This window comes from Oreochromis aureus, linkage group 9 (genome assembly GCF_013358895.1).
Source record: "Oreochromis aureus strain Israel breed Guangdong linkage group 9, ZZ_aureus, whole genome shotgun sequence".
NCBI classification, from domain to species: Eukaryota; Metazoa; Chordata; class Actinopteri; order Cichliformes; family Cichlidae; genus Oreochromis; species Oreochromis aureus.
Genome location: NC_052950.1, coordinates 11,904,239 through 11,931,946, shown reverse-complemented (window position 1 = coordinate 11,931,946; position 27,708 = coordinate 11,904,239). Strand labels below are relative to the sequence as shown.

Sequence of the window (27,708 nt, the reverse complement as noted above, 5' to 3'; positions counted from 1 at the left end):
TTTCACTTCAGAAACATAAATCTTTGCACAAATGATGTTTATATGTTGGTTACTGAATTTCTGGAATAGAATGTAAACTGAAGAATAATTTTAAAAGGGTTATATGCTAAAAAAATAAATAAATAAATTGGGCGAGGAAAAAATTGACTTTGAAGAATAAACTAATTCTGTTTTATATTCTATGAAATAATTTTACTAAATGAAGTGATTATGGGTTTATAATCATTTTGCATTTTGACCAGAAATGAGAGAAATGATTTGTCATTTAATGTATCTAGATAAACTTTACTGTATCAGATGGTGGGATTTAGTAGCTTATATTTCTCATATTATATTAATTATTATTTTAGCATCTATATTTGAATTCATGGCTTAATTAAAAATGTCTTAACATTTATTGAGCTCGGATATAAAATTCTTTTATCCACAACTAAACTCATGTGTCAAAGACAAATGCCTGGTGTTGCTGCTCAACAACCAAATTGTACTGTTACTGTGCCCTTTCTCACACTTTGTGATTAATTTTAGTGCTGCTGCAGTCACTGCAGATGTGCTACAAGATAAATGTAAATGTAAGTGCTTGTGGCAGAGGGACTTCACTGTGACTGAATTTTGAGGAAGTTGGTCAACAAAGTCTTTTGTGTCGATTGATGAGAGTAAATATCAGCTAAATATTTACACCAAATGGATATATGAAATGTATTTAATAACATAAACATGAATTTTTAATGAAACAAGGAAAGTGGATTTAAAAAACGAATCACTTTTCAGGAAATTGGTATCTTACTTATTCTTTCAGCATCATTTGTGTTTTCTTCTCTTTACATGTGTATATAATTCCTAGTAATCAAGAATTATTTCATGTTGATAAATATATTTTGTAAAAGTGTACAAGCTTGAAAAAAAAAACTCAAGTGAGTAAAGAGGTCTTATTGTGACTTTAAAAATATGTCTGACTTCCTCTGTCACAGGATATCAGCAGAACTGAAGAGTTTTTCTCAGAGGCATCGAGTGACGCCTACAGCAGCTTTGTGACTTAATTGCACCTTCTTAAACAGCTTGTTCTCTTTCTGTACTTCCTTCTTTCTAACATCGGCTGGGTGACACGGTTTAATCTAATTCTTTAAAACAGTAAAATAATAAGACAACACTTGGGCTTGTTTGGTAAGGACACATTTTATTGCTTTTATTCAGTAACTTTTTACCTTTCTTTTACTGCACTTACAGGTACATGTAAAGTAATTTTATTTACTGATGTTCTAGTTTTACATAGACTGCTTTGTGTTACATTTTTTTTATATTTCAACATAGTTTGAAGTGAAGAACTACAAGAAAAAAAAACAAGAGATGTACAAAAGGAAAATACTTCAAAAAATTTTAAGTACAGTGTTACAGCTCCATACGTGAAATGATTTCTTTTCTTTTTTAAAATCCAGGCAGTAGAGTAGTTTGTCTGTGAACATGGAGACAGTCAGCATGTTACTGATTGTCCTGTTTGTTTCAGGTGAGTATTTCAGTATTTCAAAGTCATTATTAGAGTTATTTTACATCGTGAACTTCATTTAATAACAAAGACTTACTTTTTGTTCTGACTTTAAATTTATATATTTTATGTAGAAACTGTTAACAACAGAGGAACAAAAATGTTTGTTGGCACTTTCAAGCATTACAATAGACAGTTTTTGAAACTCTGATTATTATTATTATTATTATTTTCATCTTACATCCAAACAGCAGATGGTGGCTGAAATGTTCCTGTTATGGCTGGATTATCAGCTAAATATTTAATTTTACAAGAAAATATTCACATACAAAAATACTATCTCACTAACTAAATTGTAGAGAATACACGTTTTGCTCAGGCATAGAAAAAAAACATGTAGTTAACTAAAATTAATGTGTGAATTGATTAATAATTAAATTGTATTTACAGCTGCTTTGGCTGGTTGTCCTGATGAAGCAGCACTCTCCATAACTGCACCAAAGAAGCTGGAAGCACTGAGTGCATCTTGTTTGCAAATCCCATGTAGCTTCAGACCCAAAGAAGAACAGAAGTTTAACAACACAAAAAAAACCTTTGGAGTGTGGATTAAAAATAATTCTAGATTTGGCATTTATCCAAACAATGTGATCTTCAACAGTAGTGGAGCAGTTAGCAACTATCCAATGAGTATTACTGGGAACCTGAGTCAGAGAGACTGCACCACTCTGTTTTCTAATTTAACCACAAACTACACAGACACATACTTCTTCAGAGTAGAGAGTGAAACATTCAAGGCGACAGCTGCTTGTGATTCTCTTCAAATAACAGTCAGAGGTAATAGTGTTTTTCGTTTTTTTTAATTTTCATTATTTTGTCTTACCTATTAATAAACTTATATTCAGGACTTTGATCTGTTGTTTGATTATAATGAATACCTGTTGAGCAAATTTTGTATGACAGTCGTAATGATTGTCCCAGCATGATACTCAGGAGATTGTGTCTTATTATAATTTCTGCTCTGCAGTTATTTTAAGGACGTGATTGCATTTGTAAATTTAAGTATGAAATCAGAACAGATTTACAGATTTTAATCAATGATACAAATTTCAATGTGATTTTATAATGAATATGTATGTGAAACTACAGATTGTCCTTGGAGGCCCAATATTACAATCCCAGGTGATCTGAAGGAGAAGGAGTCTGTCACTATAACCTGCTCAGCTCTCACTCCTTGTCCACACTCCCCTCCTCAACTCACCTGGAATCTCACACAAGACTCTCACAACAAAACAGAGCAAAACACAGATGGAAGCTTTACAAGTAAAATCCAGCAGACCATCACTCTGTCAGACACACATGATGGAAAGAAGATCAGCTGCTCTGCCAGATATCCTGTGAACCAAGGAAAAGACACCAAGACAGCAGAGACAGAAGAGACTCTCAGTGTTTCATGTAAGACAATCAGAGTTTGTTGCTGAACTGAATCCTATAGGACAACATGATTTATGGGATATTTATTTCTTTTTTTTTCTCCAGTTGCTCCTAAAGACACCTCAGCGTCCATCAGTTCATCAGGTTTGGTTCCAGCAGGCAGCTGGGTGAACCTGAACTGCTCCAGCAGAGCCAAACCTCCAGTCAGCAGCTTCACCTGGTTCAAGAAGAGCAGAGATGGAGCTGTGAAAGTATCTGAAGGAGAGATTTACAGCTTCAATGTAACAGATGGAGGAGTTTATTACTGTGTGGCCACTAATGATCTGGGTAATCAGACAGCAGAGATTAACGTGACTGTTGGAGGTAAAGTTCATCATCAGTTATTTTAAAAATTGCATTTTTCTTTTTTTTTTTCTAGTTACCCATACGATAAAAAAATATATTTTAAAATATATTTATATATTTTGAAATATATTTTAGCACATATATTTTTTGGCCATTTTTAGTATATTTTGAAATATATTTCAAAATGTATTTTAAAATATATTTAAAAAATATATTTATAATATATTTTGAAATGTGAAATATATTTATAAAATATATTTCAAAATACAATTTAAACTTATTTAAAATCATTCAAAAATATATAAATTTAACCCTTCATATATTTCTAAGAAAACACATTCACATGTAACAGCTGAAAGAAATCTTTATTTGATGTTTAAAACATACATATAGCATATCAACCAAGCAAGGAATATTCATTTTATAATTTTATTCTCATTACATACTTAAACATTCTAAAAAAACACACACACATATATATATATGTGTGTGTATATATATATATATGTACACATATGTGTGTGTGTATGTGTATATGTGTGTGTGACTGTATGAACATAAGTCAACATACTTTAAATGTAATTTCTTTTCCTTTTCCAGCAGTCTCAGTTCCCCCAGCTTTCACTCCAATCCTCAAAGCCCTTCTGGACACATTGGGAAACCTCTTCCTTACCGCCACTGTAACAAACAAAAGTCACAGTTCTATTACTTTTATCAGAGTTAAAATAAAAATATGATTTATGTTAGCTGGCTTTATTTAGCAAACAGATATTTCTGTTTATATAGATACAGATATTAATACAGATATATTTTACGCATAATTTTACCCCTTTTTTCCTAGATGGAAAGTCTATCCAGTTCACATTACAGTAATGCTAACACCCCTTTTGGTTGTCTCTCCTTACCCTCCAGCATTCATAAATCTGTTGACCTTCTTTGTCTGAGACCAACCACTACAATGCATCATCACCTATTTAGTATTGGTAACTTACTTTACAACCTATTTTAATGGTTGCAAAGTAAGTTACTTGTGCTGTATGCAATTTTAGATAGACAGAAAGTCTTCACTTACTATATATGGCTGTCATAGTGTCCTTATGAAGGGCAGTTCTTCACTCATGACGATGTCCGCTTTTGATCTGTCCTCCTATAAAAGCATGAACATTTGAGCGTTTGACTAGTTTTAGATTTCCAAAATCTGACATTTGTACAACTAAACATTTGAGCTACAATGATATGCTATTGAGAGATACTTTTATGGGTACTTTTGGTAAAGAAACTGGTGACAGAGTTGTAGGCTTTTTAGAATACTATTAGCTAACCATTTGAACTGACTTTCAACGCTGTTTACCTTTTAAATTGCTGTGGATCAAAACCTCCAGTGGGAAGGCGGCCATTAGAAGAACACGCACCATTGAACCTGAAAACAACAAAACAAACAAAAACAGAACAATATATAAGAGTCAGGCAGAGTAATAAATCTCTTCCGAAGCAATATAGTTCATTTTGGGTGAAAAACAAAACATTCCCCTAAAATATATATACTGACATCAGCAATCAACATCATGATTGTAATTATTTCCTTTTTAGTACATCTACTGCTGTGTGCATGTGTCAAGCACTACGACTGTATCTATGCATATAAATTCACCATATATATCCTGTTTTGTTATAGTCAAAAAAGGCAAACAAACAAAGGCATTCAATCAGAGGTGAGAAATTCACTGGGAATATCAATTATAGGTGAACTATTCTTTACCTACTAGCAATCATATTTGAATGTAAAATAAAATAAATAAATAAATAAATAATAATAAAAATAACATGATGTAATTAAAATGCACAACTTACATTAAGGAAATCTGCATTTGTATCCACAGGCTAAAAGTAAAACAGTAAATGTGTTAGTAATAGTACAGGTATTTGTAAAAAAGAAAAAAAAAAAAAAGACGCAGTAACTGTTCTAGTGGGATGCTAAATGCAGAGATTTATATTTACAGTATAATACTGCATGTACAGGTAGCTGTGTTGTGAACTGTAACTGAATATTAGAGAATCTCAGAGAAATTAAATGTATTTATTTTTTGAATTTATCAATCACAAAAAACGTCTGTTTTGAAGGCCTGTTACGATAACAACTCGGTATATTGACCAATAAACAATTGCGACAAGTAATGTCATTGTCATTTTAAGACCATTTTATGTCTTTGAATGTATAATCATAATATAACACCATAATAATGTCAGATCTACACACTTTCAATTGACAAACCAACATCTAATTCTAAAAATATTTAGATCATGGAAATTAGGTATCAAAATATTAGATACCATAAAAACTTGAATAAATAGTAAATTGTCTAGCAAATAGAAAACAATGTTACTTAATGTTATTGTGTTGTTATTATTATATTTTATTTTTGTAAATATAATGGCAGATAAATTGCATCATTAACAATTATTGAGGTCATGTACATGTATTGTGTGTTAAGTCGATATATCGATTATTGTGACAGGCCTACTGTTTTGGTATCATAACAAGTTTGTCAAACATGCATGACCACTAAGCAATGTCTAAGCAGTAGTATTAGTCTGAATGACAACAAACATAACTAGTGTTTTGGAAAATCTGTTAGAAAACAGTTATTTCAATAATTATGATTAGCATGTGACACAGACACTGCATAAAAACTACAACAACAAATACTTACTTTAAGAGGATGGGGGAGGGCAGCATGAGGTTGAGACTTTGACATCTGTAAGAAACAAATTCATGTATTACAAACAAATCACTTAAAAATACATTAATGTGGCAGATGCAGTGTATAAGTACAATCAGGGCTGTCACAACAATGGGGTGGGGCCAAGTGGCTGCAACCCTAGGTACAATGTGCAGGTATATTTAATTACATATAATATATGTGAATAAAGCAAGAATCAGTTTAGGTTAGTCACTGTGCTGACTGATGCTTGCTAGGTTTATATGATTGCAAACTGCACAAAAACAACAACAGCAACAACATTAATGACAATGACAAACAAAATTACCTACATTTATGTAAATCTGACATCAGGAAGATCTGCATTCGATTTCATGGGCTGAAATAAATAGGCAGAAACATTACTGCTAAAAAACCAAAAACTCTAAAAAGCCTAAAATGACTTAAAAGCAAGGAAATGTGGAACATTGTAATTAGCGAACATTAATAAAGCATAACTGTGCTTTGTTTCTAACCTTGGTAAGTAAGTGCTCTGTAGCCAGAAGGAGAGGTGGGATTTCTGTGAAAGCCAAATTAAATGTGAATAGGTTTTGATAGTTATTGTATATAACAAGTGTAAACAGTTTTATTTGTATTTTTTTCCCTTTCTGAGAAGGCAGAATAATAAGAAAAGGCAAAAGTACGTCACAATATAATTAATTAAGTTACATATTTTGATTACCAAATTATGGAAGCGTGGAGCTGCCACCCAGGCAAAAGAAAAATAGAGCTATATCACGTTATAACATGAAATGTTTATTGTTCTAACATTATGCTTTTCATGTTTGTATAATATAATATCACGTTATTACAATATACATAATTATCACGTTCGCACAATATTGTACGGACGTGATAATTATGTACATTGTTCGTACAATGTTGTTCAAACATGTTGTTCAAACATGAAAAGTATATTGTACTAACATGATAGTATATTGTTAGAACGATAAACCTTTCACGTTATAACGTGATATACTTATATTTCTCTTTTGCCTGGGTGGCAGCTCTACGCTTCCGTGCCAAATAAGCGAGATTAAAGTAATATTATATGAGAAAAGGCACCTGCTAGCTTGATGATGGAGGCTTCATAGACCGGCCACCCGCCTTTTGGCTTCTTGTCGCCACTCCACCAAATAAAGGTCCGTTTCCTCCATGCCGGCTAATTATTCATCCTCATTAAAATCTCGTATATGTTCAGCTGGCAGAATTGAGAATTTTACATCTTCCAACCACCTAATTAACGCGAACATAATCGGCTTGTTTCTTCCCGTCTCCCGTATCCGGCCGTTCCTCTCACTGTCGGAATCAGTGTTGCCAACTCCTCAGTAAGGAAAATCGCTATTGGTTGTCCTAAAAGTCGCTAGAAGTCGCCAAATGACGTCATCACCTAATTTGCATAATTGGTCATGCTAATATAATTGTAACCTATGTTGTTGGAGAGAGAAATAACATCGTGGAAGAGACATAAAGTGAGTAAAAAACGTCCTAAATGCATTTAGAGTTTATTTAGAACTACAAATTAAATTTCTTTTAGCAATTATTGTTTTTTTTAATGTCACAATTCCAACCCTGCTCCTTCACCCGGGCTTGGACTGGCAAAAGTGATCCGAAATAGGCACTCTGGTGGAGTTACTTTGTGTGTGTGTGTTTATAAGTAGTTTTAAACCTTGTGATCTACAAAACAGCATATGAGTAAAAGAGTAAAAGAAGAACTGACTGTGTTACAGCACCCGCTGCTTGTTGAGAGTAAAAGCGATACGTGCTTTCACGTCTTTTTTTAGCGACTTTTTTAAGAAAAAAAGTCGCTAGGGGGTCTGAAAACTCGCTAAATATAGCGACAAAGTCGCTAAGTTGGCAACACTGGTCGGAATTCGCGCCTCAGAGACGTCGTTATTTTTCAAAAAAAAAAAAGGAACAAAGAAAGAAACAGCAACTACTAATAAACAGTGTTTGTGCACGTTCATTGCACATTTGTGGGAATGTTTAAATATTTAATTTTTATTAATTACTTTTCATTATGTCTTTATTTTTTAAACCACCATGGCAATGCGCATGCGCATACTCTCCTGCACGCAAAGGGCTTTGGAGTTGACGTAATGCCGCAATGCATTGTGGGAGCGCAGCACCATCTTGGCTGGTCACGAATCAAAACAAGATTGCTACGAACCATTCTGAAACGTAGCTCAAAAGAAAATGACGGTATCGAGACAGATTGTGTCCAGATGCAAAGAGACGGTACTTGATTGTTGAAATGTGGACCCGTATGAAATATAGCCATGGAGTAGAAACCCTGAAGACCAAACCGCTATTGACTTAGCATGATCTACTCTGGAACCTTGTTTGTGGAGTTAGCGCATACACGGCGCACCAATTTCGCAATTATAAATCTCTGGAGGCGCACATCCAATTCACCAAGGACTGGGTACAAGATTTGGCTATTTTTAAGCCTCCACGTACGCCGTCATTCAAGCAAAGGTAAGTCAGCTTGAGTACTGCGAGTAAAATGCGTTTGATTCCCCCCGAACATTCAGATTAGTGCAAGCATAAATTCATTCATGAGGGGGAAATTACAGTGAGAACATGTAGAGGCTCTGTTAGAGGGATAACATAGTGAGTTCAGTGCACTGATGTGATATTGTCCTATAGGATTTAGTTATTCTTTATGGTTAAAGAAATTGCCCTAATTAATTCATATTTATTATAAATAATCCTAATTACACATCTTGCTTCCTTGTTTGTGTCCTGTGTCACTAAAAATACATTCTGTTTTAGTTTTATACATTGATTAATGACCTGCAGAATCTCCTTATCATATTAGGTGTCCATAATTGTCACTTAAAGTTAAACATTATGTTTTCTCCCTCTTGAAAGTGATTACATCCTTGCATTACATACTTTAGGTTCATTTTTTGCTGATAGGTTTCTAAAAAGAAACAGGCAGATTTAGAAAGATGCAGTGTTCTATACATGGATACATAAAAACACTTTATTTGTAACATTTATGATAAATGGATTTGAAAGTAGATAAAACACATTTGTGTCGGCCTTGGCTTATTAAAGCTCTTGTCTTTAAATGAACTTTGTCTGTGTGTGTTTCAGGTACTGCACTCTTAAAGACTGAATTGCAGCATTGCAGCCACAGGTCATTGTGAGCATCACAGGGAAGGTTGAAGCCGCCCACTGCACCTGTATGGCCGGAGTCGTGGAGACCTGCAGCCATGTCGCTGCTCTTCTGTTTAATGTAGAAGCAACAGTGTTGATCTGTGGCACAAGGACTTTTACAGATGAACCTGCATACTGGGTTTTGCCTGGTAATATGACCAAGATACAGCCAGAGGTTGGCCATAAGATAGACTTCTCCTCTTCAGCTGCCCCAAAAAAGGTTCTTGATCAAAACATAAACAGACCATTCGTTGTGACAGGTAAAAGAAGCCGTCCTCAGAAAAGAAAAGTTCCACCTGCTACTGTGGAGGAGTTGGATCAACTGATGGGACAATATTTTTCCAAGCATAGTTCTGTTCTGAATAACCCATAATGTTTTAATATAGGGGGCCATGTAAATAATTTGCATTTACTGAATATGTACTTACTAAGTACCACTGTTCAAAAGTTGAATAAAGAAACAAAGAAATGTTTGCCTATTTTTAACTAAAAGCACTTTGTAGAACATCAAATCAGTTACCATGTAGAATCAATGTCATGTATAGTTTACAAATGACAAAATGTTCACATAAAATCATGACAGCATTTAAATAATATCACCCACTACTACCATTCTGTAATTTACTGTCTCTTTTGAAAACTTATCACTACATAAACAGCACAAGACTTAAGAGTATTTAACAAGAGCATTTTTCCCTGGTTTTACTACCACACTGGGGCACATGTTCACCAAAACGCAGCAAACCTTTGCCATCTTATCCAGGAGGGTCACCTTTTTACCCACACATGGAAGAAGTAATCTGATTGGTATGGTGGTATGTAGCATGTAGTTTGAAGCAGGGATTTCGTAGTGCCCCATGTGCAGGATTTGTTTCTTTCATTTCATAGGCTGGTTTGCTGCAATAATGCCAAATAATTAGCAACTCTATAAATAGAAGGTAGTTCTGCATGTTTGTTCTAAGTTTGTGCTATGATCTTAGAGCGCATTGAAAATAAAACTAACAGGCTATAAAGAATAATATGAACTTATTTAGAACTTACCTGAATGAAAATACTGAAGCACACCAACAGATATCTGTGGATGGTAGAGAACTGAATATCAGCTTGTCTCGCAGCTGCTATCCAGGCTAGACGCCTTCTTTTGGTAACATCCAACACATAAGCTCCCTCATGATGCTTCCAGGTGAGGAAACAATGAAAAGAGAGCCTGTTTTCAAGCTTATTCCTTTGCCGGTAGTGCAATCTAACATTACAACCGACCACACAGCAAGCATTTGTTTGGCCTGCTAATATGGCACCTCAACCAAAAATCCTGGCTACGCCCCATCCCGTAAGATCACGCTCCAGAGTCCTATTAACGTACGGATCTAGAAAGAAGACGCTGCATTTTTAACTCTGAGGGAGATGGAGAATGAGCCTATTTCCAAAAAAAGTAGAGTGTGTTCCTTTAAGTACTATATTGTATATATTGTCAAAAACTAAAGTGTACATAGCAGTTGTTGTATCTTGTTTACTGTATCACTGACAGATAATTTCAAAGTCAATGAACGCTACATTATAGTGAGATATTGTGTAATGTGAAATACTGTAAGCAAATGAATAAACAACCTAATTCTTGCTAGACCTTTGACTCTGTTTTGTTTGAATCCAACTGTTTTTTGCAGATGTGCATAAAGCATGTTAGTATTATTATCATTATAATCATTATTGCACTAAATACATTTTAAATAAAGGATACTTTGATATACATTCTACTGTAAGGTTGGAAATGTATTTTCTTCACCCTAAAATATGTTTTGAAATGTATTTTGGTTTGAAAGAAATATATTTTCAATTTCAAAAATATATTTTTGTGGAGCATCACAAATACAAAATATATTTACCATATATTTGAAATATATTTTGGCCAGGAAAAATGTATTTTTTTACCGTATGGGTATCTTTGTGATATACTTTATGAGAGAGGAGGAAAAGAAGTTTGCTTTATAAGACACTTAATTTTATTTTATAAAAATCAGGATTGTACTTCATCCTTCACAGTGCAGTTATTCAGCTTTTAAACCTTACAGACGTTTCTGTAATGCAAGAATCTTTTTGCATTACAGAAAACTGGTTGGTGTCTACACTATAGTGAAGACTGTGGGAATCATAATGCTTGTGAGCACACTGATCATCTTTGACTACTGACAGTCAGAGTTTGATCTATGGGATATTCTTTTTTTCTCCAGATGCTCCTAAAGACACCTCAGCATCCATCAGTCCATCAGGTTTGGTGTCAGCAGGCAGCTGGGTGAAGCTGACCTGCTCCAGCAGAGCCAAACCTCCAGTCAGCAACTTCACCTGGTTCAAGAAGAGCAGAGATGGAGCTGTGAAAGTATCTGAAGGAGAGATTTACAGCTTCAGTGTAACAGATGGAGGAGTTTATTACTGTGTGACCACTAATGATCTGGGTAATCAGACATCAGCAGAGATTCATGTGACTGTTGCAGGTAAAGATAAAGGCTGAAGACACTGAAGTCTTTCTTTTCTTCCATTTTTCAATTGTCTTTGAAGATTTCCTTGTTGATCTATTAATTTCATTGCTACACTGAAACTTAACAACAATGTAAAAAAAGGTTTTGCAAGCGTATCTTTAAGTCCACATTATTGTATATTGTTTGACTCACACAGAGTCCACACTGGTCCTACTTCTTGGAGGAATCTCTGGGATCATCTTACTCATTTGTTTGATAATCTTTCTTTGGCAAGTATCACACATCACATTAGAAGACATGATGTTTAACGGTGATATTTTAGCTGCACTTTAAAATGTGTGTTTTTTTCCATCAAGCTGAGATCTACTCACACATATATTCAACATAAACAGATATAATTTTATTGCTTCTCATGTCGTCCAGGTGGTCAAAGTCAATGCGTCGAACTCAACAACAGACTCAGGTAAGACAATACTGAACTTCTCTGTATTTCAGCTGTTTACATGATTGTAAACTACCACCTAGTCACATGGTCTACATCACAGATATTACTTTGCTTATTTTATAGATTCAACCACATGAAGAGCGGGTCGTTGAAGGGCCAGCAAATAACACAGAAAAAGAGGAAGAAAACATCCATTATGGAGAGATCAGCTTCTCTAAGCTGGGATTTGAAGAATCCTCTGAGTCAGTGCAGGACAGAGGACAGCAGCAGGATACGGTGTACGCACAGGTGAAAGTCAACAAGCCAGTAAACAGCTTAACACAGAGAGCTCATGGCCAAGAGGAACTCTACACTGAGGTGAAGAAAAAATAAGAGCTATTTCTTTACAACCTATGGAGAGTAAAAAATAAATGTGGAACATATACATGAAAATGTGTCATTGTCACTGCCAAACAGTTCAGTGAAAATAATGCCCTTTTTTTCTATTCCCCCTCCTGTATAATAAGGCAGTTTTCAGATTTTGATTTCCTGGGGGGCATCCCATTCTTAATCAATACAGTTTAATATGATGTTGGCCCAGCCTTTACAACTATAAGAACTATGGCTTCCGGTCTCCACTCTAATTCATCCCAAAGATGTTCTGTCAGGTTGAGGTCAGGACTCTGTGCAGTCCAGTCGAGTTCTTCCACACCAAACTAACTCATCCATGGCTTTATGGATCTTGCTTTGTGCACTGGTGCACAGCCATATTGGAACAGGAAGGGACTAGCTCCAAACTGTTCCCAGAAAGTTGGGAGCATTAAATTCTCCAAAATGTCTTGGTATACTTAAGTATTAAGATTTCTTTCCACTGAAACTAAGGGATTGAGTTCAACTCCTGAAAAACAATCCCACGCCATAACCCCCCTCCATCAAGCTTTACACTTGACACAATGCAGTCAGACATGGCAACCACCAAATGCATACAAGTCCACTGGATTGCCAGAGAAGCGTGATTTGTCACTCCAGTGATGTGTTTACACTGCTAAAGTGTTTACACTGCTCTACAGTCCAGTGGTGGCATGCATTACACCACTGCATTTGACACTTTCCTTTGTGCTTGGAGATGTAAGGCTTGGATGCAGCTGCTCAGCCATGGAAACCCATTCCATCAAGTTCTCTACAAACGGTTCTTGAGCTAATCTGAAGGCCAAGTGAAGCCTGGGGACCCATAGTAATTGACTCAGAGTCAGCAACCTCTGTGCACCATGTGCGTCAACATCCACTGACAACTGGCCATGAAAGTGATTAGAACACCAGAATTCAATGATTTGGATGGATGAGTAAATACTTTTGGCAATGTACTGTAAATATATTACTTTTATCTATGGACAGCATTCACATACAGGGAGTGCAGAATTATTAGGCAAATGAGTATTTTGTCCACATCATCCTCTTCATGCATGTTGTCTTACTCCAAGCTGTATAGGCTCGAAAGCCTACTACCAATTAAGCATATTAGGTGATGTGCATCTCTGTAATGAGAAGGGGTGTGGTCTAATGACATCAACACCCTATATCAGGTGTGCATAATTATTAGGCAACTTCCTTTCCTTTGGCAAAATGGGTCAAAAGAAGGACTTGACAGGCTCAGAAAAGTCCAAAATAGTGAGATATCTTGCAGAGGGATGCAGCAGTCTTAAAATTGCAAAGCTTCTGAAGCGTGATCATCAAACAATCAAGCGTTTCATTCAAAATAGTCAACAGGGTCGCAAGAAGCGTGTGGAAAAACCAAGGCGCAAAATAACTGCCCATGAACTGAGAAAAGTCAAGCGTGCAGCTGCCAAGATGCCACTTGCCACCAGTTTGGCCATATTTCAGAGCTGCAACATCACTGGAGTGCCCAAAAGCACAAGGTGTGCAATACTCAGAGACATGGCCGAGGTAAGAAAGGCTGAAAGAGGCGACCACCACTGAACAAGACACACAAGCTGAAACATCAAGACTGGGCCAAGAAATATCTCAAGACTGATTTTTCTAAGGTTTTATGGACTGATGAAATGAGAGTGAGTCTTGATGGGCCAGATGGATGGGCCCGTGGCTGGATTGGTAAAGGGCAGAGCTCCAGTCCGACTCAGGCGCCAGCAAGGTGGAGGTGGAGTACTGGTTTGGGCTGGTATCATCAAAGATGAGCTTGTGGGGGCCTTTTCGGGTTGAGGATGGAGTCAAGCTCAACTCCCAGTCCTACTGCCAGTTTCTGGAAGACACCTTCTTCAAGCAGTGGTACAGGAAGAAGTCTGCATCCTTCAAGAAAAACATGATTTTCATGCAGGACAATGCTCCATCACACGCAGCGTCCAAGTACTCCACAGCGTGGCTGGCAAGAAAGGGTATAAAGAAGAAAAACTAATGACATGGCCTCCTTGTTCACCTGATCTGAACCCCATTGAGAACCTGTGGTCCATCATCAAATGTGAGATTTACAAGGAGGGAAAACAGTACACCTCTCTGAACAGTGTCTGGGAGGCTGTGGTTGCTGCTGCACGCAATGTTGATGGTGAACAGATCAAAACACTGACAGAATCCATGGATGGCAGGCTTTTGAGTGTCCTTGCAAGAAAGGTGGCTATATTGGTCGCTGATTTGTTTTGGTTTTGTTTTGAATGTCAGAAATGTATATTTGTGAATGTGGAGATGTTATATTGGTTTCACTGGTAAAATAAATAATTGAAATGGGTATATATTTGTTTTTGTTAAGTTGCCTAATAATTATGCACAGTAATAGTCACCTGCACACACAGATATCCCCCTAAAATAGCTAAAACTAAAAACAAACTAAAAACTACTTCCAAAAACATTCAGCTTTGATATTAATGAGTTTTTTGGGTTCATTGAGAACATGGTTGTTGTTCAATAATAAAATTATTCCTCAAAAATACAACTTGCCTAATAATTCTGCACTCCCTGTATTTTTTTGAGCAGTGTATTTATATCATTTTACATTCATTAAATGTATGCAGGGCATAAACTTCACAAGTACATGCATTTTTGTTTATAAGATATGCAAAAGATGTAGATCTTAGTGAATGGGGAAAATAAAAAATACTCTACTGATTAGTTGAATGAATTTGGTCACAAGAAAGTTAGCACTGTATTTTTAGGCTTCATACAGTATACATACTTACTGTATGAACTGAGATGATTCTGGAGGCAGATATAAGAATGCAAAGAGTGTTTTTTATGTGAAACATAAAACACATACAGCAGGAAGTTAGAGAATCACCCCCCCAAAAAACCCCAACAACCTTTTTTACTGCCTTCTGGCTCGCTCAAGCAATCTTAATAATATCTAGTTTATATTTTACAGAAAGGTTCAGTATTATGATAAGAATATATGACATATAAACGAGCTTCTGTTATCACTGCTTCCCCTTGCAGATACACACAGTTTTCTTAAATTCTTCAGCCACCTGTTGTGGCTGTGTTAGATACTGGCTGTATCCCAATTCAGGGTCTGCCGCATTTTAAGGCCGATTACGTCACAGTGACGTGACGAAGGCTGTCCCAATTCAAAGGCTGCTCGAAATGCGTCCCTCAAATGAGTCCTTCATTTCCTCAGATTTTAAGGATGTGGCGGTGTAGACTTCATGGCCCAACATATCCCAGACTTCATAGCGCGGCGGTGGGTGTGGATAATTTTGCCGAAAAATACAGCTGAAGCGGAGCGGCCAAAGAGTAAACTTTTAAAAGTACTGAATATTATGTCACTTATTTATGTGCAAATGTTTAATAATGAAGAACATTAAAACATTACTGTTGGCCACATGTCGGCAAAGTTATGTGACATTAGGGATGTTTGTACTTTCAGCGTTAACTTGGTATTAAAGTCTTTAAAATATACGCCGTTCCATAGTCGACCTTAATCTTACAGAGAATGTGATGATTTTATGGATAATTAAAGTCAGTCGTATATCCACAAACACAACAAGCTGAAAGTCAGTGAATGCTGCTCGGTTTTCACTCCTGAATAGCACGGCACAAGCAGGATTCACTGCACTGTTAATGTGCAAAAGAAGCGCGTATTTCCAAAAATTCCGATAAATTCCGATAATACGCGTTTCTTTTGCGGTGGAGGAACGCCAAAGTAATTGCTTATGGGGCTTGCTTCTTCGACATCTTCAAGAGTTCCGAACAAATCTACGTCCTCCTCCAGAAAATCTTATGTACGCAAATGCGCGTCGCAACTGCTTATCTGGTGCGCGTCTTTTATTTTGACAGCGAATGTGCACCTGTGGACCACTTATGTGCAGCCCTGGTTATATTGCTGCCTCTGTTCGGTGGTGTCGAGCCAAACGGACTTTAACGTGTGTTTGAACGAGCTGACGGTTCACTCGTTAAGCTGAAAGAAAGATGCTTTAATCACAGGAGTCACACATGTGTCCACTGCACCATCTGGGAACTCTTGGTGTTTAGCACTCGTAATAACACAAACACTAAATCCTCCTTCTCTTGTGCTGTTTTGTAGCAGTGTGTACACCTGAGACTGTCACCTGTCTGTCTGTCCTGCACTCTCTCTCTGTTTCTTTCTCTCTGATTGTGGAATAAAAGTATGAACATGTATTTATAAGTTACACTTGTGTTTGAATCCTGCAGCTTATCACACATTTGATTTCCATGTGTGACAACTGCAAGTGTCCAGAGTGAGGACAGACTGACGGACCCACTGCTGCACATCATCTGTGAGGCTTTGCACCCCTGATGATCCACCAGGACAAACTCAGCAGTGTGTGAGGAAGAGGAGGAGGAAGAGCCAGCAGCAGCTGACAGATGGAGAGAATAGACAGACTGTTCCCTGTTTGTGAAGGACTGCTAAGAAAGTTTAACATAACTAATTGTCTGTCCTGAATCAGTCTTATTAGGTAATGTTCAAATAATGTTATCATTCCAGTGTTTTCAGTGTGGGAGAAAGTACTCAGAGCCTTCAAGTTACACACTATGAAAGGCAGCAACAAGTTTAATATTCAGAAACCTAAAGTATGTATCAGCAGCAGAATGGACCTAAAAATAAATGTTTGTTTCAGTTCTATGAAGCTTTGAGTATTTTGGATTAGTAGCACTAGTTTGTTGCATCATATTGCTGTAATTGTTTATATGCTTTATATATTCTGAGGTAAGTTGATCTATAGTGTTACATCATATTCTATAAGGATGTTATGTGTTTGTAGACTTTCTGCCCAGTTTGACCCATTTAGCAGAAGTCAGCCTGTTTAAGGCTCTGATATCTATTCTGTATGACTTAAAGCAGTTATGACATGGTCTGATTTTGTCACGGGTTGCCGGGGCAAGCCGTGTGAGAATTAATCAGGACCCAAGATGCGGCAGCTCTGGTGCAAGTGAGTTTAATTACCAACAGTGGATACAACAGGGATGACGCGGGTGAAACATGAAACTAAGAAAACCTAAACTGGAAAAACTAACAGAACTAACCAGAAACCAAGATGCAGGGAGGCACAGGGAAATACACGAGAAGATGGACGGAGAGACGCAGGAAGACCGAGGGGAACAACACAGACGAACCAGCAACGAGGACGAGGTAACACACACTATAAATACACACACCAGGAATCAAGGGATGGGAAACAGGAGGGGAACACACCTGGAAGACATCACAGCTGACGAGCCAGGGGAAATGTAAACAGAACGCACTGACATCAGACAAAGACCTTCAAAGTAAAACAGGAAACATATACACGTAATGACACAGACTTAGAAACGCAGACTCGACACAGGAATACACGGGCAGAAAAGAATAAACACTAAACTGAGGAAGAACAGAACCAAAATCACAATAATAGAAAACACAAAACGCTGGGTCAAAAGGATCCAGGATCATGACAGATTTTCTCACCCAATAAAGGAATATTTAATATATCAGTCTGCTCTTCATTCTATCAGAAACAGTTATCACAGCTCGTACATTTTCTTTTTACACATGTATGTAAGCATTGAGCCAAATTTAGTAATGCCAACATATTAAAAGAACAATATTTGTCTCTTATATATAATACATCTAGATATACACACTGTAAAACATACTTGTCTTTGAGTGAAGATTTAATTAAGGTGATAGGAAATATAAATAACTGAAACTTGAATCTTTACTGAAGCTCAGTATTTAACACAGAGTTCAAGTTCACTGCTGTAAAATATCATAATAATCTAATAATATATATTAGGGGTGGCCAACTCCAGGCCTCGAGAGCTGCTGTCCTGCAGGTTTCAGATCTCACCCTGGGTCAGCACACCTGAATCAAATGATTAGTTCATTACCAGGCCTCAGGAGAACTTCAAGTCATGTTGAGGAGGCAATTTAGCCTTTTAAATCAGCTGTGATGGATCAAGGACACATCTAAAACTTGCAGGACACCGGCTCTCGAGACCCGGAGTTGGCCATCACTGATATATATATTGGCCATATTATATTTACATTACCAAAGTAAGATGACTTTAGTCTCATGAACAACATTAGCTAATTGTTATTTACTAGCTAATCTAAAAATGACTGTTCAGTACAGAAATGAAGCCCAACAATCATGTTTTTTACAGTCCCGTGATCTCAGCCTAAGATACTTATTAAATCACACAGAGCTCATGTAGAAACAAATGAACATAATATGTTCTCCTTCATTTCTGTCAAACAAAGCTGTATGAAATGATTCCAGCTGTTAGTATCATGGTTGCTAGACAACCTGAGCAGGGTGACGAAGGCCAGACCGTCCCATTTCACAAGCCTCTCACTTCCGCCCTTCCTGCACTTCGTAGTACCCGCCCCACGTAGTCCGCAAATTGCAGGTACTACGAAGCGTGCGGTCGCTGGATTGGGACACAGCTATGGTTACGAAGCGGATTTCAAACTCAAGACTGTAGTCACACAATTGAACTTGGGAACAGAGCAGCTGCAAAATCTGTCTGTCTTTGTTATTATGCTCAGCGTCTTTTTAGTTTACATTTTAACAGCACAATTGTGAGCTTTTTGTTACGCATAAAAACAACATTTTTTTATTTTATTTATGGAACATTATTTAATAAATGTTGATAATTTATTTCTGAGTAATTTTTTCTTGTGCATCTACGCTGTATGTTAATAAAAGTGCCTGTGTGACATCTGGGACACAGCTTTGACTAAGAACTCTGTTTTTGTTCTTACTTTATGGCTTTAACAAAAATATCGAGATATAAAGTATATCGCCATCCAGCTGAAGAAAATCGAGACATGAATTTTGGGCCGTATCGCTCAGCCCGAGATGTTTTAATTTGCAAGTTGTAATTATGTTGCAAAAATGCTCCCGATCAGTGTTAAATGAATTACGCACATGTTTAAAGTTGAACTCATTCTAAATACTGTATCATCTGTTTAATGTCCAGCATTATAATCTATAAATAAAAAACGGTTTTTCAGGAGCTCAGAAGCACAGGCTTTTAGATTGTTTAAAAAGAAAAGAAAATCAATTTATTAAAATATATTAATAACAAACACAATTAAAAGATAACTTGAATTAAAAGTCGTGTGTGTGTGTGTGTGTGTGTGTGTGTGTGTGTGTGTGTGTGTGTGTGTGTGTGTGTGTGTGTGACTTTGGTAATGGTCAATATCCACAGGGTGGATTAAAATAAGAATGGAGAAATTGCTAAGAGAACTAGAAATAGTGTACACAAAGACATTAGACTAAGGAATTTGTGAGAATGCAGGAGGGCCCCCAAAATTTCCCTTATTAGCTCTTTGAAGAGGCAGAGAGCAGAAGGTGGAGCTCATGGTGGTGTGTTTGAAACTGAAGCTCTGGCTCATGTGTCAAAAAACAACACCAGCATGCTCCTGAAGCATTCTATCAACACTTAGTTTGACTGGGCAGACTCACATCATCAGCGATATCTGAAGCTTCATTTAGTACTTCACTGCTTGAGTATCTGATACAAGTTCATCAGGAAGTGAATAATTTGTGGGCTTTTTGGTTGGTTTTAGTGGTGATTTTGTGTGACAGCAAACTAGTGTGTAACATGATGAATCCAAGGGAGGAAGACAGGACATTCTGACGCTTCCTAAAGATTCATTTCATTTCCATTTTAATTATACAACTCAAACCACAACTGCAGTCACCTCAAAGCACTTAGTATTGTAAGGTAAAGACCCAGCTGTTGTGTAGAGATATGAGTGAAGGACCCAAAATGCAGACACTGGCTTAGATGCAATGAGTGAGCTTTATTTACATCTGGTGAAAGTACAGACAGAAACAGAGGTGGTGAGGACAGAATCTAAGAAATAACCTAAAATCAAAAACTAAGATACAAGGAACCAGAACTAACAAATCTTAGGGGACTTAGAGCAGAGGTAACACGGAGGATGACAAGCAGGGAGAGAAGCATGGCGGTAACACAGACCAGTAAGAAGCAGAAGAGAACACAGGGCTTAAATACATGTTGGAGCAATCATGGAATGAGAGACAGGAGGGAAACACAGCTGGGAGGTAATCAGAGCCGACGAGACAAGGGGAAGCAAAACTAGACACACTCCACACAGCACAGGCACTATCAAAGTAAAACAGGAAATAGAATAAGTATGCACAGACACGAGCTTAACACTAAGCCAACAGACATGGCAACAGGGAGGGAACACAGAGACACAGAACAGAAGGAGCTCAAAAATACAAAACAGAAACCAACCCCTAAGAAGAAGAAAATCTTAACTTAGAATTAAGCTGAAACACAAGATTTCACCGAGTCACAGACTCAGGATCATGACACCAACAATCACAAACTCCCTATGAGCAAACACTTTTACGACAGTGGGACGAAAAAGTCCTTTTGACATGAAGAAATATGTGGTAGAACCAGGTTCAGGGAGGGGCAGCTATCTGCCATGACCATGTGGGGGGTGATGGGAGGCAGACAGGACAAAACACATGCTGTGGAAGAGAGCATGAACTAGCTCTTCAGTGTCATTCTGAGACAGGATATTTCTAACTTTAGAGATATTGTGCAAATTGAAGAAAACAGTCCTACATATCTGTTTAATATGTAAATTGAAGGACATATCCTGGTCAAAAACAACTCCAAGATTCCTCACAGTGGTACTATAGGCCAACTCATCCAGACTAAGGGTCTTGTTAAATACCATATTTTTAGTGTTGAGTACAATAAGCTCAGTTTTGTCTGAAATTAGAAGCAAAGAATTAGAGGTCATCCAGGTCTTTAAGGAACCGCAGTTTAAAAATGTACATTATGCATTTCATGTAAATGGTCCACTGGAGAAAGTGATGTGATGTACTTTGTGTCAAAAAGTGAGTTATGTCCCTGATTTATGACGGGATGTAACAAGGAAAGTAAAAAAAATAAAATTATGACAGTCATAAGTGTTATGATATTTCATAAATGTATTATATTTCATAACTGGGTTATTATTAATAACAATAAGATGATGAAATATAGCGACTCTTTCGACAGCTGTTTGTGTGCATGTGTGTGTGTGTGTGAAAATGTGTTAAATGATAATAAAGGTTATTTGTAATTAAACTGACTTTTGTGACAACAGTGGGCTGTGGCAATGGGGGGAGCTGGAGGCTTCATACCCCATTAAAGGTCTTTAATTCACATTATTTGGATTTGTTTAACCAGAAAAAGGAAAAGCAGAATCACAGTGAAACTAAAATAATCTTAGCGTGAGTTGACCATCGGGGAGTGAGACTGTGGCGAGACAGGTGGATGTTCACATTGCAGGCAGTTTGAGGAAACAAAGCCCTGAGGTGGGGCTCCTCCCTGAAGCATAAAGAGAGGTGGTCCTACCCCTAACCTTTACCAATGGGAAAACTTGTGCCCAATAAAGTGAAATGTGACCTCAGAGAAAGAGAGAGGAAGCGTTTCGCCTGCCTGAGTTTCACACACTTGAAATAGCGCCATGAGTCTAACCCACGGCTGGATCTGGGGCTCCTTCATGGACCCTCAAAAGAGTAATTACAGGAGAAACTGATAATTACTCTTTTGACCACTGAGAAAAACAACCGATTTTATAGCATTCTGAATGACACAGAGTTTAAGATAAGATAAAAGCTTTAAAAGTCCCAGACGTGGAAAATTTGTTGTGTCACAGCAGAAAGCGGACAGCAGCAGAAATTAAGAAAAACAATGAAATAGGATACTATAGAGAATAAAATAAAATTGTTAAATTGGTTTCACCCAGGACTGTATAGGCGTTGGTTGAATAGCAGTGTTCACTTTGAGGTGTTGTTCAAAACACACAGGACGCGCAAATAAGGCTATTCCTTCTTTACTGTCATTCTTTGGCACAACAACACAGTAATGCAACCACAGGCTTACAGGGTGGTGTACAAGAACTTGTAGGTAGGGGTGTGTGGTCTGCAAACAGAACATATACAAAATGCTGAATATAATAAACATTCAAGTCATGAATTAAAATTCATTCACTTTCTTCCAAACTAACCAGAAACACAAATGGAAATTCCTATATGAACATCTTCGCTCACAAGTTTTGTACACTACTCACCAAACCTTCCTGTACATGATATTAATTGCCAATACACCCAATAATGTTATATCACAGAACAACTAACAAGTGTGTAACATAACAGCTAGCATTAGCAGCATGAACTAGCCACATAGCAAACAGATCAATACACATTGCACTTCTACATATACCAAATGCCTGAATGGCATAAAAGGCTCAAGACTGTTCTTTCCAGGCAGGGCTCACTGTCTGCTCACAGTTCTTTAGCAATGCACACAACTCACACCATGCGTAGACATCCACTGCTATGTCAGTCTGCAAGGTGGCTCTTGATATATGTTAGCTCAAACTCTGTCCTCCGGACCATGTGCTCAATAGTGCAACTGCGCTCTCTTACCACAAGGGGGCTCTCGCACACAGTTGACACCCCTTGCAATAAAAATTGACGTGGTCGGACGGTCCTCCCCGAACGACCTGCCTGTTATGTGTTTTTGTGTGTGTGTGTGTTTCTTTCCCGCTTTCTCCCCGTCGTCTGTGTCTGGTTGTTTACGGAAGTTTGCACGCTTCTGGGAAAATGAGAGCGGGGCGGCCTCTGATCTGGAAGCCCCCCCGCACTGCAACCATTTGACGTATTTTATACATTTTACCCCTATTCAGTATTGACTGTGTTGGCTAATGCCCACTTCCATTCCTGGCAATCACAGCCATAGCTGTGTTTGATGCCTACAAAGATATTTTTGCATTTGCATTAAGTTTTTACATTGTGCAGTAGTTTTACAGATTTTACTTTAAATGCCAAATCTACCTGTGGGCTTGACTTCTCACGTATCTATTACATGTATTTCACTTAACAATGTAGTGTATACTGTACAGTGTAGCGAGGGATGCCCAGACCTCTACATTGGAGAGACACAAACAGCCACTTCATAAGCGCATGGCACAACATAGAAGAGCCACCTCTACGGGACAAGACTCGGCGGTCCATCTGCATCTAAAGGTCAAAGGTCACTATTTTGAGGATGCCAATGTACACATTTTGGACAGAGTGATTAGATAGAGGATCATTAGGGTGTCCATTGTCCCTCTTGGGGGGACACTCCCACAGGGCTTAAATCTGGGACTCTCCACCATTTTACCCTAGAACTGAAGAAGCTTCTCGGATGAGAAGTGAAACATATTCAAGCAACTTAAAGAAGTTCAGATGCTTTTCTTTCCAAGCTCCTTAGACTTTTATGGCCAAAGTGGGTCCAAAAGTCTACAGAAAGTCAGTTAATCCGTTCAACACTTTTGTTGGGCCTGCATACCAGACATACACTGCTATTCATGCTGAGTAAGGATTTACTTCTTCACCTTCTGGTGTTCGAGGTGAGGACCAGAACTTCAGGTGTCTGCCCTGCAGAGGCCAGTTTTGTTTGCTTATAGATTTATTAAAATGCTGTACGCTTCTGCCTTATACTCACTCACAGAGCTGTCTGCTCTTACCTTACAGCCGCTTACAAAACTGGATGCTTTTACCTTACAGCCATTTGTGGGACCTTATGTCTTTATCTTACACCCATTTAAGGCGCCTTAAGTTTTTACCTTGCAGGAGTTTAAAGGGCCTTATGTTTTTAGCTCATAGGCCCAGAAAAGGCCACAGACCCTTGCTTTGCAGCCATCCAGACAACTGCATGCCTCTGTTGTACAGTTACAGGCAGCTGCATACAGAGAAGGGTCCGATACTTTAGTAGTGCCAAGCTGAATTAACCCTTTGTTGGACTAGTCACAGTTGGCCATGACACTATCAAAGGTTTCTTACTGATCCTCATTGCTACATTTTTAAACAGTACATGTGTTCAACATGTGTTCCTACAACAAGTGGCATAGATTTTTTCATTAATAAAATGGTAGATATATTTAACCTAAATATATGGGTCATGTGATTTGAACATGCAGGTTAAATTCTTAACACAGTGACTCCACTATATAAACACTTCATTGTGAGTATACATCGTATATACAGTCAAGCAGTATACAGGTATATATGTCATAATAAAATCCACAACATAACTCCCTTTGTAGCTAGACTTTCAGTCATACCCAGTGTTGCTTTCCCTCAGCTTTATTTGTTGTCTTTGTGGTTGAGGTCTGTGGCAGCCTTACAATGGCTTTAATGTATCCAGTTTTGTCTGTCTGCTATTATTACTGCTGTAGGTGTAGCAAGCACTCCCTGATTCAGGCCTTGCCACCAGGGTCGAGACCAAAGTTTTCTCGTAATGATTCTCAAAAACACCAGTTTCCTGGTTTCACCAGTGCAAGAAAAGCCTCTAAATTGAACACAGGAACTTCTTGCTGTGAGGCAACAGCTAGTGATAACTGCATTTGATTAAAATAGTATTGCGGGCATACATGACAAATGCCGTAATGCAGAAACGAGTGCTATCTTGTTTTGCAGGAGCAGTGCATTAACTGCATGAGGTATCAGTAGTTTAGGTAGGTGGAAGAGTACAACACTGGATGAGGCCTTGATTGCTTGTGAGGTTTAAACTATAGCGTGAATGTACAGTTGCACAATTTTGAGCAAAATGCCAGTGTCCTAATCTTCTCTCCAGTGTCTTCTGCTTTTAATGTCTATGTTATTTTATCTAGAATAGAATAGAATAGAACAATCCTTTAATTGTCTCACAAGGGGAAATTTGGTTGTAACAGCAGCAAGAAAAACACATATACAAACAAAGAGTACACAGGACACAGAACAGAAACATTCACAATTTTTTTTTTACATATTTACATCAAGGACAATAGTTACCAAGGACAATAGTTACCATATTGCAGTCTGATGCTTTGAAGTGCACCTCACATGGGATTGGAAAGTGACTTTGAGAAGTAAGTGAATGTTTTCACACAGTTATTCTGGTCTAAACATAAATGTGCAGCTAACACAGTTTCATACGTTAAAGATCAAATCTTCTCCTCGTGTCATTCTCAAAGCATGATAGTGACAGTGTGTTTGCTTCAATACAGTGCAGTTCTGCTTGGCATAGCGGCACACGGTGTCACAAACTGCAGTGTTTGAAATCATGTTGGCGTTCGGGAGGTCCAAGAGATGAAGGGCAGCCTCCAGACAGAACCTCTCATCCCACTGTGAATGAGCATCACCTTAACCTAACAGCCGACAAGACCAGTTGGGAAGAAGGAATGTGCTCTGCTCCACCAAACATCAGGTTAAAAAGGAAAGTCTCATCTCAGTTTTGCTGTTCAATGTTGGAGTGCTGATTGAACTCCGCTTTCACTCAGCCACTGGCCAACTCTAGGACAGCAGAGCAGTGAGATGTGCTGGACTGACTTACCTGTGTGCACCATTAAAGAACTGAGTGATTAATGCTCTGATATGTATCATCTGTCCATCACCCAGTGTGACAAATGCAAGCCAAATCAGGTATTAAAAGATAAGTTAATAAACATTATGTCCAGTGTTAACTGTGTTTGTGATTTCAGCACTTTTCCTTAGTTGTTTGTTAGACTGATGGTGATAACATTTATTGATTGCACCCTGTCACTTGAGTGTATTTAGTGTACATGTGACTACGAGCTACACCCTGACCTATCCTCAACTTCCATTAACTTCCGATTCCATTATTTACGGTATGATGTCGGTATGATGGGAAAGGTGGGGTCCTTATTTTACTCTATGTAGATGGTTCTAGAGAAAGTCCTTAATCCACAGGCAGATAGAGTATGAGAAACCAAAGCTAATTAATTATGTTACCACTCTGCTGGAGATGACCGTGTCAAAGGCTGAGCCAAAGTCAATTAAAAACATCCTTACATTCCAGATGGATCACAGTTGTGTGGAGGGCCTCTGGCTATGGCATCCTCCATTTATCTGTTGTCCTTGTATGCAGATTGGTGGGGGTTGAATATAGGCAGAAGATCTTGAATGATGTGGCTTCTGATCAGTTTCTCAGAACACTTCATAATGACATGAATGACAGCCACTGGCTGGAAGTCCTTTTCTCTGCTGGTGGTGGTCTTTTTCTTAGACAGGGATGATGGCTGAGGCCTTCAGACAGGGTGGGGCAGTGGCCTGTGCTAAGGACAGGTTGAATATTTTAGTGAAGACCCCTGTGAGTTCAGTACATTACCAGTGCTGAATTCCTGCTTCAAACCTTTGATCTTGTGTGACACTCTCTTCACCTCCACAGCACGATTCACAGATTCTTTCTTCAAGATTACCTTTAACTCAACTTTTACTCAATTTTTCTTTCTGTCTATACCATGGTAGAATAGTTTGAATCCAACGCCAATGCTCCTGGCCTTGCTTCCCTTCCACCGGCGCAAACATTATATGTGCCTTCCTTCTCTCTATTATATCAGGTATCTCTCTCAATTTATAAAAGTAACCGGGTCATAAATCACATACTATTATATTTACACAAAAAGTGTTCTAAACGTCAAACTGTTTTTAATTTGACAGTCAAAGACAGAGGAGAGGAGCTTTGCATTGCTCTTTATGAATTATTGTTGTCTTGTCTATGACACTCTTAAAGAATCTTTGTGATTGTTGATTGTTCGACTTTCTTTTTGACTTCACACAGTATTCTTCAGGAAGGCAAACTTGTTTGAAGATTCAGGTGGTATTGGTCTCTTTGCTCTACTGCAGACTGCAGGAATCACAGTGCTTGTGATCACACTGGCCATCTTTGAGTGGTGAGACAAATCTTTCTGTGATATGTTCATTTTAAATGTGTGTGGGCTATTTCAAGGATCTTTATCATTCATCACTGTCAAACCAAACAGAAACTAAAGCTTTTTTTAATTGTTTGTTTGTTTTTTATTTCAGCTGCTTCAGATCGAGATGCTCCAACAAATCAGAGAAAGAAATCTGCAAAATGATCACACAACTGAACAACTAAAGTCTATGCAAGTCACAAGAGGAGGGAAACCTCCAGTTTCAAATACAATATGAAACTATTTTCAATTCTTAAGAGTTTGTTGTCAAGAATTTCAGAACTCTGTAGATATCTCTTCATAGTGTGGTGTTCAAATATTTTTAGGCAAATTATCAAAAAAAATTATTTATGTACATTATAGAATGTATACCACCAGAGCTGAACAGGTTGCTTTTCTCACTC

General features: G+C 37.8%; 2 protein-coding genes and 1 long non-coding RNA gene across 4 annotated transcripts in view; 2 read left to right on the top strand and 1 right to left on the bottom strand.

Moving 5' to 3' along the window:
• The window catches only part of LOC120441740 (vascular cell adhesion protein 1-like), a 40,751-nt gene that overhangs the window by 6,466 nt on the left and 6,577 nt on the right, over positions 1–27,708 (top strand). The window lies entirely within an intron of this gene.
• LOC116335093 (sialoadhesin-like) lies at positions 1,097–12,474 on the top strand. The gene is made up of 8 exons (XM_039617112.1): positions 1,097–1,164; positions 1,437–1,504; positions 1,934–2,317; positions 2,630–2,935; positions 11,412–11,672; positions 11,854–11,926; positions 12,081–12,120; positions 12,226–12,474. The coding sequence occupies exons 2-8, from the start codon at positions 1,462–1,464 to the stop codon at positions 12,472–12,474; spliced, it is 1,356 nt and encodes a 451-aa protein (XP_039473046.1). The 5' UTR covers positions 1,097–1,164; positions 1,437–1,461.
• On the bottom strand, positions 4,612–7,310 carry LOC120441743. Its single transcript, XR_005614235.1, has 6 exons — positions 7,084–7,310; positions 6,495–6,538; positions 6,312–6,358; positions 5,971–6,015; positions 5,111–5,140; positions 4,612–4,679 (listed from the first exon to the last, which is right to left on the bottom strand). It is a non-coding gene; the product is annotated as an uncharacterized LOC120441743 (long non-coding RNA).